This window comes from Herpailurus yagouaroundi, unplaced genomic scaffold (genome assembly GCF_014898765.1).
Source record: "Herpailurus yagouaroundi ecotype Mexico unplaced genomic scaffold, PumYag 199, whole genome shotgun sequence".
Taxonomy (NCBI): Eukaryota; Metazoa; Chordata; class Mammalia; order Carnivora; family Felidae; genus Herpailurus; species Herpailurus yagouaroundi.
The window spans coordinates 21,743,863-21,758,841 of record NW_024412430.1 but is presented as its reverse complement, the minus strand read 5'-3'; the positions used below and the strand labels follow the sequence as shown (position 1 = coordinate 21,758,841).

General features: G+C 62.3%; 1 protein-coding gene across 1 annotated transcript in view; it reads left to right on the top strand.

The window, feature by feature from the left end:
* Positions 1–14,979, top strand: part of PHF2 (PHD finger protein 2) — a 75,605-nt gene that overhangs the window by 52,218 nt on the left and 8,408 nt on the right. Inside the window, exons 6-17 of the mRNA XM_040449270.1 lie at positions 2,263–2,449; positions 3,277–3,439; positions 4,078–4,165; positions 4,529–4,635; positions 5,816–5,907; positions 6,690–6,779; positions 7,594–7,962; positions 8,922–9,041; positions 9,215–9,330; positions 10,742–10,920; positions 10,998–11,068; positions 11,785–11,946. Of these exons, the coding sequence (XP_040305204.1) occupies positions 2,263–2,449; positions 3,277–3,439; positions 4,078–4,165; positions 4,529–4,635; positions 5,816–5,907; positions 6,690–6,779; positions 7,594–7,962; positions 8,922–9,041; positions 9,215–9,330; positions 10,742–10,920; positions 10,998–11,068; positions 11,785–11,946 (1,744 nt within the window). The remainder of the gene's footprint in view (positions 1–2,262; positions 2,450–3,276; positions 3,440–4,077; positions 4,166–4,528; positions 4,636–5,815; positions 5,908–6,689; positions 6,780–7,593; positions 7,963–8,921; positions 9,042–9,214; positions 9,331–10,741; positions 10,921–10,997; positions 11,069–11,784; positions 11,947–14,979) is intronic.

The window sequence follows — 14,979 nt, the reverse complement described above, 5'->3', positions numbered from 1 at the left end:
CGCGCTCTGCACCTGCTCTCCCTGCGGCCCCAGCCTGAGCTCCTTGAGCCAGGCCTGCCCTGCTTGCCGCTGTTCTCAGGGTGGAGGGTCCTGCACCATGGCCGTCTGGACCTGCCTAGCCCCAGCTTCTGTGTGGTCAGGGGCTGGTCGGCCACCAGCACTGCCCCTTGTGCCATGGCCCTGCTCTCCCAGGACCACTGCTCTGCTGTGGCGTGGCCAACGCCTGCCCTGGCCCTGCCTTTCCTGCCCCTCTGTCAGATCCTCGCTGTTCTCCAGCTGGCCCTTTGCTCGGCACAAGACCTGAGTTGTGGCTGGTTTAGTTTAAGCATGATTTTACTTTCAGCCCCTTTCCACCCTTGCCAACTTCTGAAAAGCACATGTGATGATAGCCAGATAGCTTGTGTGCAGAAGGGCAGGTAGGAAAAAAGAGTTACTGAAAACCACACTGAGAAGGAGAATATAGAGCTGTGCCAGGAGCCCAGACAGGATATCGTAACTGGATGCTGGGGTCTGTTTGAGCCTCCCGACAGCATAGGCGTAAAGGGAAATAGGATAGATTAGCGTATCGAGAGAAAGCTATCTCCTGCGGCTTCACAAGCAGGATTGTCCCCCAGGCTGGGTTCTGATGAGAGCATACTCAGGAGCTTGGTCTGCTGGCCAACCTGGGGGCTTCAGAGAGAGCTGCCCGCGTGGCAGAGCTGGGGAGCTGGTGCTTTGGTGTGTGGTTTCCCCTTGGGCCTCTCGGGGCCAGCCCTCTGCTGGCAGAAAATGTGTGGTGCCGCCGGTGTCCTCAGGCCCGGTCCAAGGATCACAGGGGTCGTGAACACGTCACACCAGGCCATTTGTGGGCTTGGTGCCAGGGCTGTCGAGGGGGAGAGGGTGGCTTCCACGTCATCAGTGCTGTCTGTCCCTGAAGCCGCCAGCTGGGGCTGCAGGGGCCAGGCCTGATCACAGTCTGTCTGTGGCCATGTTAGGGTCTGTGGGGATCCTGCCGTGACTCACGTGTCCCCTGATCCCAGAGGCGCCTGCTGTGACAGTGACGTGTCAATTATGTGGACGTACGTCGTCACCTCTGCACTGTCACCCACGGTGGCCTCAGGTGCTTGGGGGCCATGGGACCCAGCCTGTCCACTCTGGGAGGCTGCAGGGAGCAGTGAGCCTCGGTGGCAGGAGGGCAGGCTGGCTGTGTGCTCGAGGAGCCGTCCAGCGAAGAAGTGAGGGCGTTGGTGGCCGTGGGGGGAAGTGCTCATGTGTGGTGTGCAGAGGTCTTTTCTCCTGTGGCAGCAGGTGGCCTGGGAGCCACCGTGGGCATGGACGGTGGGGAGAGGGGCTCGGGGGACGGAGAGGAACACCAGCTTGGGACAAGCCGGAGATGCCAAGAAGGTCTGCTGCTGAGGTCTGGAGGGCGGAGTGGTGGGGCCTAGCTTGTGGTTTGTGACACGCTTGTCTGGGCCGGCACGGCCTTCCGTGTGGAGCTGTGCGGTTCTGTCCTGCCTGAGGCGGCCAGCATGTGGATGTGTCACCGCGCAGGGCTGCTGACCTGGACGACTTTGATGCCATACTGGCATTTTTTATTAATTTTTTTAACGTTTATCTATTTTTGAGAGAGACGGAGACAGATGGGAATTGTTTAGGGGCAGAGAGAGAGGGAGATGGAATCCAAAGCAGGTCCAGGCTCCGAGCTGTCAGCACAGAGCCCAACGCGGGGCTCGAACTCAGGAGCTGCGAGATCATGACCTGAGCTGAAGTCAGACGCTCAACCGACTGAGCCACCCAGACGCCCCCATACTGGCATTTTAATCAGGCCAGTGACATTTAATTGAAAAGACCACCTTTGCCTGTCTGTGTCTTCCTTGAAGACGAGTTAGCTGGTCTGACAATGACCGATGTGGCTCCAGGCTCCAGGTCCCCTGTGGTCTGCTCTGGAGACCAGTGGCTTCTCACCAAGCGATATCCAGCAGCACCCTCATGGGCCCACCTGGGCCATCCCCTTCTGGGTCCCCAGGGAGGGGCGTTCTCTGGCCTTCCCCCTCCCCCAACTTTGGATGGAGAGACCCCATGTTAGGCACCTGCTGTGGCTGCACCCGGCGGCCAGCTGCGATCTGCCCCTGCAAACCTTAGTTTGCTCATCTGTAAAATGGCCGTGTCACATAGCCCCGGGTGGAGAACTGCTGAGGGACGTGCACCACCTTTCCCGCCTGGGGGCCCGGCAGGTGCGGGGGAGCTTCCTGCCGCCGATGCCCCTCCTCCTGTCTCCCCCAGGATGTCCAGCTTCGTGGAGCCGCCTGACATCGTCAAGAAGCTGTCCTGGGTGGAGACCTGCTGGCCGGACGACGCGCTGCTGGCCAAGCCCAAGGTGACCAAGTACTGCCTGATCTGCGTGAAGGACAGCTACACCGACTTCCACATCGACTCGGGGGGCGCCTCCGCCTGGTACCACGTGCTCAAGGTGGGCACACCCGCCTCCACGAGCAAGGCCGCCTGTGGTCCCCACGGCCCCCATGGGGCCAGCACCTGGCAGGGCCTGGGCATGTGTTTCTCCGGTCCTCGGGAGGTGGGGGTGGGGGAGCCTCGGGGCCAGATGTGTTGCCTTTTTCTGGGGAAGGGTGAGGCTCATGAAGCCCACTGGAGGGGGCCTGGCGCTCTGCATTCCGGACCCCTAAGGAGGGGAGTGCGGTGCTGGGAGGGCTTCCTGGAAGAGGGGGTGAGGGAACGTGTGTGGGGGCCCACACAAGAGCGGGGAGGGCTGGGGGCCCCTGCCAGGGGACAAGGGAGATGTGAAGACAAACAGAGAAGGAGACCCCAAGTCTTGGGCTCAGGCACCGGCCCTGGGTCTCCCTGCACCTGCCTGAGCCTGACTCGTGGGGCGGCGGGGCTCATGGTCCTGGCCCTGTGGAGCGCTGAGTGTGGGGCGGGCCGGAGCCTGGCCATGGGGGCCATCCTTCCATCTGCAGCCCAGACGCAGGAGGCTCTCAGGAGTGGAGCAAGTCATGACACAGCGGGGCTGCCCCTGCCACACGTGACATTCCCAGTGTTGCGCAAGCGTGGCGTGTGGGGTGCCCGGGCTCTGGTGCCCATAACCTTTCCACAAACAGACTCCTGAACTGCAAGGCCCGTGTGGCCCCAACATCTCAGGGAAGGGACGGTGTCCCTGGGTGTCCACGGTCCCTGGGCAGTGGCCGGCTCTGCCCCCCAGCAGTGTCCCCTGCCTGTGGTGCCCCCGCCCCCCAGCGTCCTGGGCGGTGGCGGGCTCTGCCAGTGGCCTCTTGTTGGCAGGGGGAGAAGATCTTCTATCTCATCAAGCCGGCTTCGGCCAACATCTCCCTATACGAGCGCTGGCAGTCGGCCGCGAACCACAGCGAGATGTTCTTTGCAGACCAGGTGGACAGGTGTTATAAATGCACCCTCAAGCAGGGCCAGACGCTCTTCATCCCCTCAGGTGAGCATCCGCGGGGCTGTCCGCCTTGTCCTGGGGCCCTGAGAGCCGGCCCTGAGCCCCACGTTTTTGCTCATCTGGACAGTTCAGCCCTGAGGAGGAGGAAGGGCCTTACAGGCCTCATGCTGCTTCACCCTGAGACTTTCCCCCTTCTCCAGAAGGCCTCTTGCACGTAGCATGATGTCAATACCTAAGCAGCCGCTGCTCACATTTCCTAATTGCAGATATTTTTCCCCCATTTTCAATCAGGATTGAATAAGGCCTCGTACTCCTATTCGTTTAGGTGTTCGGAGTCCTTCCTGAGAGACCCCTTCCTCCCCTGGGTTCCCCCCTTCCTCCCGGCCACGGTGACATCCCCATGTGGCCCAGGTTCCCCTCTGAGGAGGATCCGGGGACCAGCCCAGCTCTCCCAGGGCTATGGCAGCTTGGCTTGGGCCCCCCACACCCACCCCCACGCCCATGTGTGGAGGTCGGGGTGCTGGGCAGCCCGGGGCTGGGTGGGAAGCGCCTGGGCCTGGGCCTGGGCCTGGGCCAGGCAGGAAGGGCACTGAGCAGCCCAGCCAGCTTGGACGGGGGCACCAGGACAGGCTGGAAGGAGCCTCGAGTACCACGAAGGGCTGGCCACCTCCCTGTCTCCCCAGGCTGGATTTACGCCACACTCACGCCTGTGGACTGCCTGGCCTTCGCGGGACATTTCCTCCACAGCCTGAGCGTGGAGATGCAGATGAGGTAGGGCCACGCCGGCCTGGGTTCCACCAGGCAGGTCCCCTGCTGCCAGGCCGGTGTGGTGGCGTCTCCCCTGAGTTCTGGGCGTGCCGTTAGCCTCTTCCTTGGGAGGTGGGCTGTGATCTCGCAGGGGCCCCTGAGCGGCCCGGTCCCTGCGTAGCCCCAGTGGCCCTGGCCCATGGAGCTCGTTCCCATGTGGTCCCCTACTCCTCCCTGCTGCGCTGGGCCCGTTGTGGAGGCTGGGGCAGCATAGCCGCGCTGTGTGGCCTTGTCACAGCTGTGACTCGTGACTCTGGCGTGGGCTCACGCTCAGTGTTGCCCCCTCAGAGCTCAGTGCTCTGGACAGTTCTTTGCTATGGTTTCCAGAGCATACGAAGTGGAAAGGAGATTGAAGCTTGGCAGCCTGACTCAGTTTCCCAACTTTGAAACTGCCTGCTGGTACATGGGAAAGCATTTGCTGGAGGCGTTTAAAGGTACGGACGTCCAGGTTGGCGTCTCTGCCTGTGGGTGGAGCACGGCCTTCGAGGGGCCTGAGCCCTGCTCTGCAGTGTGGGGCTGGGGGGGTGCTGGGCAGGGTGGCTCATGTTTTGGAAAGAACGCTGGTGTGTGTCCCCGGGCCTGGTGTGCACAGCCTTCTTGGCTCCTGGTGGGGCTCAGTTGGGATGTCAAGAGGCTTGAGGGTCTGCCTGGCTCCCAGCTGCCAGCTGAGGACCACTGCAACGTCCCTGCCGTCCTAGGGGTGGGTGTGCCTGTTGGGGTCCCTGCGGAGGCTTGTGGAAAGGGGTGGGCCCCTCGGGTCCCTGCTATCCGTGGACACCCAGCTGCCTTGCACCCCAGGCCTTCAGGGTCAGTGCCTGGCTCCTACAGCCAGCTGAGACCCCTTGCTCAGGACAGGGGCTCTGGCTCCTGTTAGAGATGGGAAAGCTAAAAACTGACCTTAGTCCTGGCTGGCCAGGTTTCAGTGAAATTCATCCATTGGGCCCCAAATGCAGAGCACTTCACCCTGGCAGGGGCGTGTCTAGGAGGGAGTCCAGTCCTGCCCCCGGGGGCTCATGGTAGTGAGGTGAGACGGGGGCAGTGTAGGCAGAGCCCCGCCCCGCCCGGCCGCCCCCCCGCTGGAGACGGCCTGATGGGGTGACCACTGACCGTGGACCCGCTCGTCTGTCATGTGGTGGCTGGGAGATCAGGCCGCTCGGCCTCTGCAGCGAGCTACCCGGCCGGAGAGGGGGCACTCTGTCCCCTTCCTGGGGGCTCGCACAGCCCCCCAGGGCGTCTCTGAGACCGTGCTTGCCCTGGCCCACCACCGCAGGGACACCCCGTACCGCAGCTATGCAGGGGCAGCGTGAGGTGTGGGTGCGCCTGTGGCCCCTCACTGAGGTGGGCGGGGAGCCACGTGGAGGGGGAACACCTGGACCCTGCGGGTGGACGGTGGGGGTGGGGGGAGCGCCAGTCCTGCCCTCGCGGGGCACCTGGATTGGGTCCCCGAGGTTCCGAGAGCAACCGTTGGCAGTTGGGCAGGTGGCAGTGGGCAGAGGTCTGGCCGGACTCCGCCCCTGCCCCGCCCACCGCGTGAAGTGGCCCGCAGGTGGTGGGCGGGGAGGGGCGGGGCGGGCACACGCCCACCAGATCAAATCCCTCTGCCTCCCCGCCCAGGTTCTCACAAATCTGGGAAGCAGCTGCCCCCTCATCTAGTCCAAGGAGCTAAAATTCTCAATGGTGCTTTTAGATCATGGACGAAAAAGCAGGTAGGGAGATGTGCCCCATATGAGCGGGCAGAGGGGTGGGTCCGGGCGGGGAGCCTTTCCTCTAGTGGGAGCCAGCCTGTGAAGAGCTCACCTGTAGCGGGGTAGGGGGAGCAGTGCCCGGCCCAAGGCGCAGCGGGGGGGCCCAGGGGCCTGGAGAGTCTGCAGGGGGTAAGGTGGGTGGTGGAGATACCACGGAGTGCCCCTGAGGGGGCAGGGCGGGGTGGTGAGCTGGGATCAGCCTCTTGGCCCTGGGCCCATCTAGGCATCAGCTCATCAGCTCAGAAGTGGCCTTTGCTCTGTGATGTGGGCATCCCTTTAACTGTGTCCCCACGTTGTGCCCTCCACAGCAACAGACCTTTTACCCTACAAGGTGCCCCCAGCAGCACTGCCATGTCCCGCACCCCCTGCCCCCGCCGTGTCCCCCAGCAGCACTGTCTGGTGATCCCCCAGGGCTGTCCTGTATCCACATCTCTGGCTTCAAGGCCTGGAACAGTATCTGGTGTCCATCCCCCCTCCTCAGCCACATGGCCAGGTGTAGCAGCCTTGTGCCCAGGAAGAAGGGACCGCCCACGTCCACGCTCCAGCCAGTGGTGGCCTCGGGCAGGTCGTCCTTTCTGGGACTTTGTTTCTCCACCTGTGGAGTGGGGTCATGACAGAGCCTTGCCCTGCCTGTCTGATGGGGCCTGGGTCGGAGGGCCCCTGTGGGTGGGAAGGGGTGGGGTGGCGTGGCCTAGACGGTCGACAGCAGCACCCAGCCCGGGCCTGTGTGTGCTGTCCTTCAGGCTTTGGCGGAGCATGAGGACGAACTCCCAGAGCACTTCAAACCTTCCCAGCTCATCAAAGACCTCGCCAAAGAGATCCGGCTCAGCGAGGTAGGGCGGACCCCCGGAGGCCGCCGACCCTGGCAGGGGGACCCTCTGCCTGCCTTCCCTGGCCCTCCCCAGAGCTGCCCGCCAGGGACAGTGGTGTCTGAGATGGCTCCTCCCCCAGCCCTCTGGGGCAGGGTCACCGGCACAGTGCAAACTCCTAGGCACCTGTGGCTGCCTGTGACCTCCTGGCAGGAGCCCTGGGAAAACGGGATGGGGCTCCTCTGCAGCTTTCCCAAGGGGCGGGGAGGAGACTGGAGGAAGGACAGTTCCAGCCTCTGGAGACCCTGCTTGCGTGAGCCCGGACTGCCCCCAGCTTCTCTGTGCTGCAGGGTGGGACACGGTTCCCACCAAGGAGGCGGAGGGGTCAGGTAGCTGACGGTGTAGACGAACGGCATCCTGTCATGGGGGTACTGTAGATGGATGTGTCACATGATGGTGTAGACAGATGTGACGGTGTCCTGTGGATACTGTAGGACAGACACGAACATGTCTGGTCGATGGTGTAGCCAGGTGTATCCTACGGACCCTGTACGACAGACGTGAGTGTGACCCGTAGGTGGTATAGACGGGTGTATCCTATGGACACTGTAGGCCAGACGTGAGGGTGTCCCGTAGGTGGTGTAGGTGGGTGTATCGTATGGATGCTGTAGGACAGACGTGAGTGTGAGGTGGTGTAGATGGGTGTATCCTACGGATGCCATAGGACAGATGCAAGCATGTAGACGGATGCTCTTTTCTGCTGGGTTGTCTCCCACGGCCTGGGCTGAGGCCCTCCTGGCAGGAGGTGGTTGACCACCTCTTCTTGTCCTTGCCCCAGAATGCCTCCAAGGCCACCCGACCTGAAGTGACCCCGGCCATCTCCTCAGATGAGGTCTGTTTTGGGGACCGGGAGAAGGAGGAGCCCCCATCCCCTATTGAGGCCAGCCCTCCTCGGTCCTTCCTGGAGAAAGTGTCCAAGAAAAAGACTCCCAAAACCGTGAAGATGCCCAAACCGTCCAAAGTCCCCAAACCCCCCAAGCCTCCGAAGCCCCCAAAGCCCCCCAAGCCCCTAAAGCTCAAGGATGGGGGCAAGAAGAAAGGGAGGAAGTGCAGGGGGGCAGCCTCTCCCACCATCCCCAACCTGGACCTGCTGGAGGCCCACACCAAGGAGGCGCTTACCAAGATCGAGCCACCCAAGAAAGGCAAGGTGGGTGGTCTCACCCTCCTGTCGGAGGGTCCACAGACACCTCAGAGGCTGGCCCGCAGCCCAGAACCAGGGCTGCCGTGTCCTTGTACTAGGGGCGGGGGGCAGGTGGGCTGTGCCCAACGAGCTTGGCGCAGTGGGGACAGAGCCTCCCAGCGAAGGCAGTGGTGTCTGTGCTGGGACGGGGGTCCCACACGGGGTCACGCGGGGGGACAAGCTGGCTGAGTCTTCTCTGGGACCTGAAGGTGGGCCAGGCACCCACGAGAGCAGTGGGGGTGGGGGGTAGAAGGGGGACTGGCGATGTGAGCAGTTACTTGAGGGGCCTGAGCCCCCATAATCAGTGAGAGAGACAGGCCTGGCCCTGACCAGTGTAACCAGAGGGCCTTAGGCGTGGGCTTCAGGGACCATGAGACACTGAGACCCGGCCCCATTGAGTGATCTCCTGCTAGTGGGAGGCTGATACCCCTTCTCGGGGAATCACTGACAACCAGGGCCAGTGTCACAGGGCTCCAGTGGGGCACATTGGTTTTCCTTTCCTTGAGGCAGAGAGGGTGGATGAATGAACAAATGAACAGGTGGATGGATGGCAGGAAGAGGGAGGGAGGGCATGAGGGGGGGAGGGTACATGAATGGGTGGATAGGTGGGTGGATAGATGGGGTGGTGGGTGGGTGGGCGGATGGATGGATGGATGGATGGATGGTTACGATGGTGGGTGGGTGGGTGGATGGGTGGGTGTTTGGGGTGGATGGATGGATGGAGGGGATGGGATGGTGGGTGAATGGGGTGGATGAACGGATGATGAGTGGATAGATGGGGTGAGTGGATGGGTAGCTGAGCTGCTGCACGTGAGCCAGCAGGAGGCAGGGGCTCTGTGCTGTGTGGCTCTCACTTTGCCCTGTAGCCTCAGAGATCCTTGACCCTCTCCTGTGTCCACTGCTGGGTCATGACTGCTATTTTCTAGGCCACAAAGAGTGTCCTGAGTGTGCCCAACAAGGAGGTGATCAGTTCACAGAATGATGTGGAGAGGCTGGAAATCCGAGAACAAACCAAGAGCAAGTCAGAAGCCAAGTGGAAGTACAAGGTGAGGAGTGTGTGTGTGTGTGTGCGCACGTTTGCACACACGTGAGCCTAGGCGCTACAGAGAATGGGGTTCCTGGATGATGTGGTCCGAGGGAGGAGGCCGGCCAGTCCCAACACCTCCGCCCACTGGCTGCCTGCATGCAGCCCAGTGACAGCCCTGGGTTTTCTTTTCAGAACAGCAAACCCGATTCCCTGCTGAAGATGGAGGAGGAGCAGAAGCTGGAGAAGTCTCCTCTCTCAGGAAACAAGGACACCAAGTTCTCGTTTTCTTTCAACAAGAGACTGCTGGGGTACGTGCACACTCAGCCTGCAGGGGCAGGCGCACACGCTTGCACACAGCACACACGCACAGAAACGCACCCCACATCACACGGGCTCGTACACGCTACACACACACCCCACATGCACACACACGACCTCCTGGAGGGGTCCCCAGGTGAGCCCCCCCCCCCCCTTCCAGAGCTGGCTGACATCACCAGACAGAACCTTTCCCCACCTCCCAACCTGATAGCTCTGGTGGGTGGAGAGGGGCCAGCTGGTGTGTGCTTGCAGAGGGGAGAGCGTGACTGGGTGGCCTCCGGCCCAGTTGCTGCCCTGGGCTGGCACAGAACACGTAGGGTGGGTCAGGGTCCTGGCCTCGGGGCTCAGAGGCCTGTGTGAACCCATCGTTCCCAAATGTGCCCCAAATTATGGCTGTGATGGAGGCTGTGGAGGATAGAAGTGCAGGGCTTGTGGGGCCCGAGAAATCGGGAGGGCTTCCTGGCGGAGGTGGCCCTGAGCTGAGAGGCAGGAAGGGTGTGTGTGGGAGTGGGCATGTCGGTGTTCCAGACGGCAGAAGGGGTCTGTGTCTGCTGAGCAGCTTGGCAGCCGAGAAGCCCCTTCCCTTGTCAGCCAGGGTCCCACGCGCAGTTGCTCGCTGAGTCTGAGGTTGGGGTGGGCGCCCCCGGCTGGGAAGCAGTACATCCCAGTGGGAATGGGGCCAGTTTTCTGCCGTGGGCTTCAGTTTCCTTGTTGCAGGTGGTGGGGAAGCAGGGCGGGGCGACGTCCAGCGCCGTGCAGAGCCTGGCCCGACATCCCATTAGTCCCAAGACCTCTAGACAGTGTGCCGAGACTGCTCAGTGAGCAGGGGCCTGGGTCTGGTCTGGGTGGTCTTGGGGCCCAGAGGCCTGTGGGGAAGGGCCTGTCGCCTGGACCTCGTGGCCCCGAGCACATGCTTGATTGTCTGAAGCTCGGTTGCTGGGCACTGAAGCTTTGGAAATGGAGAAGGCAGCGGTGGATGGGACTCTGTGCGTGCACACGTGTGCGTGGACACCATATCACAGCTGTGTGTGCATGCCGGTGTGCACATCCGGCAGGGCTCCCTGCCACCTGGTGTGTATGCTTCAGATGCCGGCAGTTGGAGCTGCCCTGTGGGGAGCAGCGGAAGGCCCAGCCCTGGCTTGCTGTCCCCGTTGCTGGACGCGTCGGAGCCCCACCTCACCCGAGTTGAATGATAGCTTTTAGAACTTTGTGTCTGCACCACAGTCGGAATTAATATTTCCAACACAGCTCCACGGGGACCCCAGGCGGTGGATGCTGGCTGCCTCTGAAATCGAGCTGGGATCAGAGCCTCGGGGGGGCGGGGGGAGCACACCCTCCAACAGCTGGAGGACGGGCCGGCCGCTGTCCCATGGTACTGACCGGCCCGCGTGTGCGCCGCAGCTCCAAGGCCCTGAAGCCGCAGCCTGGCCCCGGCGTGTTTGGGGCCGTGCAGAGCTTCAAGGAGGACAAGCCCCAGCCCGTGCGGGACGAGTACGAGTATGTGTCCGATGATGGGGAGCTCAAGATTGACGAGTTCCCCATCAGGAGGAAGCGGAGCGCCCCCAAGAGAGACTTGTCCTGTGAGTGAGGGCGCAGGGGGTGGGGGGCGGCCGTGCTCCCGTGGCCTCTGCCAGACGCATCTCTGCTGTGCTTTCAGTCTTACTGGACGGGAAGGAGCCGCTGCCCACGCCCGTTACGAAGCCAAAGCTGGACTCGGCACTCTACAAGGTGTGTCTGCCCCGGGTCCCCGGGAGGCCAGGCCACACGCCCATCCCTGTCTCTGGCCGTCCTGCTTCGCAGGGGACGTGGCTCATCTTCATGCTCCCCGGGCGTTTCCATGAGGGTTGGCCTGGGTTCTGGAGTGGGGCCACGTGCCATAGGACCCACAGGGAGGGATGAACGCAGGGGTGGGACTCAAGGAAGGTCTTCGGGTCTCTGTGGGTGGCTGTGCCACCATGAAGATGATGAATGGTGGGGGGAGCGGGGCCAGGCCTGCCGGGGGTCCTACACCATGGTTGGGGGTGGATAAGTTAGGCTGCATCCAGCCCGGGACACGGTGGCTGTTCGCAAGGAGGCCAGGGGTCCCCAGAGCTACCTGCCAGTGGCTGTTAACTGGGGCTCTGCCTGTGGGCCTGTGCTCCCACCGGCTCCCTGCCCACCCACACGGGCTCTCCTCCCATCTGTTGTCAGTACCGGCGCTCCTGTGGAAGGCTCCGTGAACCAGGGTTTCCTGGGGAAATAGGGCAGCCTTCTGGGACAGGCCCCTGGGGCCCGACAGAAAGCTCTGGGGTCTAGCCGTTTTGTGTGTGTCTGGCCAGCAGGCCCCGCAGTGCTTGTTCTAAGGGCCGGCTCTTGAAAGACTGTGAGAAACCTGTTTGTGGCCAGAGGGAGACAATAGCTGTCCCTCAAGCCCTGTCTGATCCGTGGCTCTATCCCCGCGGCAGAGTGACGAGTCCTCTGATGAGGGCTCGCTGCACATCGACACGGACACCAAGCCTGCCCGCAACGCCAAAGTGAAGAAAGACAGCGGGGGCTCAGCCGCGGGCATCCTGGACCTGCTGCAGGCCAGTGAGGAGGTTGGAGCGCTCGAGTACAACCCCAACAGGTAGGCCTGCAGGGCACACGTGGGCTCTCTGGGCCTACGTCCCAGAGGTAGGCTGGCCGGGGAGGTGAGTGGGCGCTGGCCTGCTGTTCTCGAAGGTCTGTGGAGCCCCTGAGTAAGGGCACGGAGCTCCCCCCGACCCTGCCACAGTCTTGGACACCTGCACTCAGAGGAGGCTGAGCGGCTGGCCTCCTTGGGGGAATGCGGAGAACCAGGGCTGGGCTGGGCTCCTGGCTGGGAGGTCTAGCAGTGTCTATCTAGATGCTTCCCAAATGCTGTGAAAGTAATGTAGGAAATTTCCCACGGCCTGTGCCCAGCCTCCGGGTCAAGGGCACCTGGTGTCTCTGGGACCCAGGGCTTCAGAGACCTCACCCTGCAGGGAGAGAGAAGGTCGTTTCAGAGCCTGGGGACAGGAGAGACATGCCCTGGGAGGGGCCACACCTGCCAGGCCCCCAGATGACCGCACCCATCCGGGGGCACGTGCAGACCCACGCAAATTGCCGTTGACCACTGTGTGCAAACAGACATGCACTTGCCTGGCAGGGTTGGGAGCCCACTTGCGGCTGTGGGGGCCCCTGGATGCCGAGATTCCTCCTGCCCAGGCCTGCTAGGCCCCAGACCTGCGATCTGAGAGACACGGATTAACCCCTCTGGGCTCGTTTCTCTGGTGATGGTCCCAGCTGAATTCTCTGCCCATCCAACTAATTTTGTTTTTAAGCATTGTGGTCATTTTTTGCTCACGTGGAATTGCCACAAGTACCACAGACAGATAACCGAGGTGTCAGGGCCTCCCACCTGGGAGTTTGTCCCCTGCCCATCCCCACGACAGCAGCACGTTCCGGCGGCCCAGGAGACACTGAGGCAGCACAAGTGGTGGAGGCCAGAGCAGAATCCCTGTCCTGCTCGATGACAGAGCTTGGTGGGGGCCCGGGACGGTGGGCTGTGCTGGGCGGTGACATCCAGGCAGGAAGGGCTGGGCCTGAGGAAGGCAGGGCGCACGTGGCCTGCCCAGAACTCGGTCCCCTAGCTCTGCCCCCGAGACCGTGTTCCCAAAATCGCAGTCCCAACGCTGCATGAGTTGTGGGGAGGCCGCAGGGCCCCCAGGAAGCGCATTAGGCTGCGATCGGAGAGGATTCTGGCTAAGTCACTTGGCTGTGTTTTCTTTCACGAATCACGGTGTTTTGTGCAATACTGTGTTCACAGGCAGCTGTAGGTGCTTTCTCTCGGCGTGTGGCTGGCAGTGTCTGCTGCCCTTTGGGGTATGCGTTTCCTGCTTGGCATTAAGTGGTTTCTGTACACGCACAGATATGAGTCCCTCACGACAGAAATGCCCTGTGGCCTTTGCTATGGCGGGACCCTGGCCTGAGGCTTTGCCAGGAGAAATCGGGCTGTGACCCCCTTTCCAGGAGGGCACTGGCCCCACGTGGCCTTGGGGTGCCCTTCTTCCGGAAAGAACCCTGGCTGGCTGATGCTCGGACTCTGGAGGGAGGGCTGCCGGTCCGAGGTGCACCGCTAACTGCCCTGCACACACACACACGTGTGCCCCCACACACGTGTGCCCTCACACCCACCCGCACATGCACACGTGCCTGCCAGGCCCACCCGGACCGCCTGCTGCAGGCAGTCCCTCTCCCCAGTCTCCCATTTGGAGAGCGGGTCAGTTTTTGATGGTCCATTTGCTCTGTTTTAAGTATTTGCTGCTGGGAAAAAAACAGCTGAAAAAAAATGGAGGGAAATATGTTAATTTCTTGTGGATGGTTTGCTTAGCGTTTACCGCTGGGGATTGGGGGGAGGATTCTGGTATGATAATTGGAGGATTAAGAGATGAGTTTCCATGTGCACTGGCTAGACTTTGCTCCTTGGTGCGCCCGCCCTGCGTGGACTGACCGCTGGCCCGGGCAGCATGCAGCCCTGGGCTCCACAGGCCTCCCTCCTGGGTGCAGCAGAGCTGGGCTGGGACCACGCCAGTTCCCCAGGGGAAGCTCCCGGTGGGTGTCCTGCCCCCCTGCCCTCCTGTCCCTGTGGGAAGCCTGGTGTCTGCCCAGCCTTGAGGCTGCGTGGGGGGGCCCAGAGCTTTGGGACGGGGCCGGACAGGGCCACATCCATGCCCCAGAGAGCCTGGTGCAGAGGGTGACGGGCCAGCCATTGGCTCCTGCTGTCTCCCCTGCAGGTCGGGGGTCTGTGCTGCTCAGAGACCACCGGTGACCGTGGCACAGCCGTGGTATACTGTGTGCTCCTGGCTAGGTCTGGACAAGCCTTTGCCTGTGCAGTGTAGACGGGGCAGAGGGTCCAGGAGCTCCCGATTCTGACCATCCGACTTGATTTTCCTATCGTTTTGGCTTTGGAACTGCAGTCCTGTTTGGTTGCAGCAGAAGCCAGGACATTGTGGTCCAGGGTATCTGGGGCAGAGCCCGAGAAGCGGTATTTGTGGGGATGCTGCTTGGAGAGCCCTCCCCGGCCCCCTCCTCCCTGCTCCGGATAGAGTCCCTGGCCTAGAGCCCAGCAGTGACCCAGCAGGACTACGTGTGTCCAAGCTTGTCTCACTGGGCCCCTGGGACCTGCAGGGACGCTCTGTGTCTGTTCTCCCTGGGGGCCGGCTGTATCTCCCCCAGCCTGCGGGGCCTTCCGTTTGAGAAGTTCTCACTTCTGAGCCGGGACTTGTGGCTCCTTCTCGTTATAATGGTCTTACTACTAAATGTGTTTCCAACACTTCTGGAAGATGGGGTGGGGGTGGGGGGCAGCATGAGAGAGGACGAGGCAGAGCCCCCAGCAGGGCCTGTGTGGACTGACACCCTGGGTGCTGCTTTGGGGTCACAGTAGCCTCGAGTGGGTCCATCCCCCAGGGCACATGGGGCAGGCAGGAGAAGCATGGATGTCAGACACCAGGGCTGGACCCTGCAGCCGCTGCCCAGGCCTTCTGGGTCTGTGATGGGGAGGAGGGCTAAGCGCCTGTGGCTTCCCCACCCCATTCGGGACTCCTGGTCCTGTCTCCCAGGGAGGGTCAGCTCAGGAGTGCCTGACACAGTGGTTTGGCTGG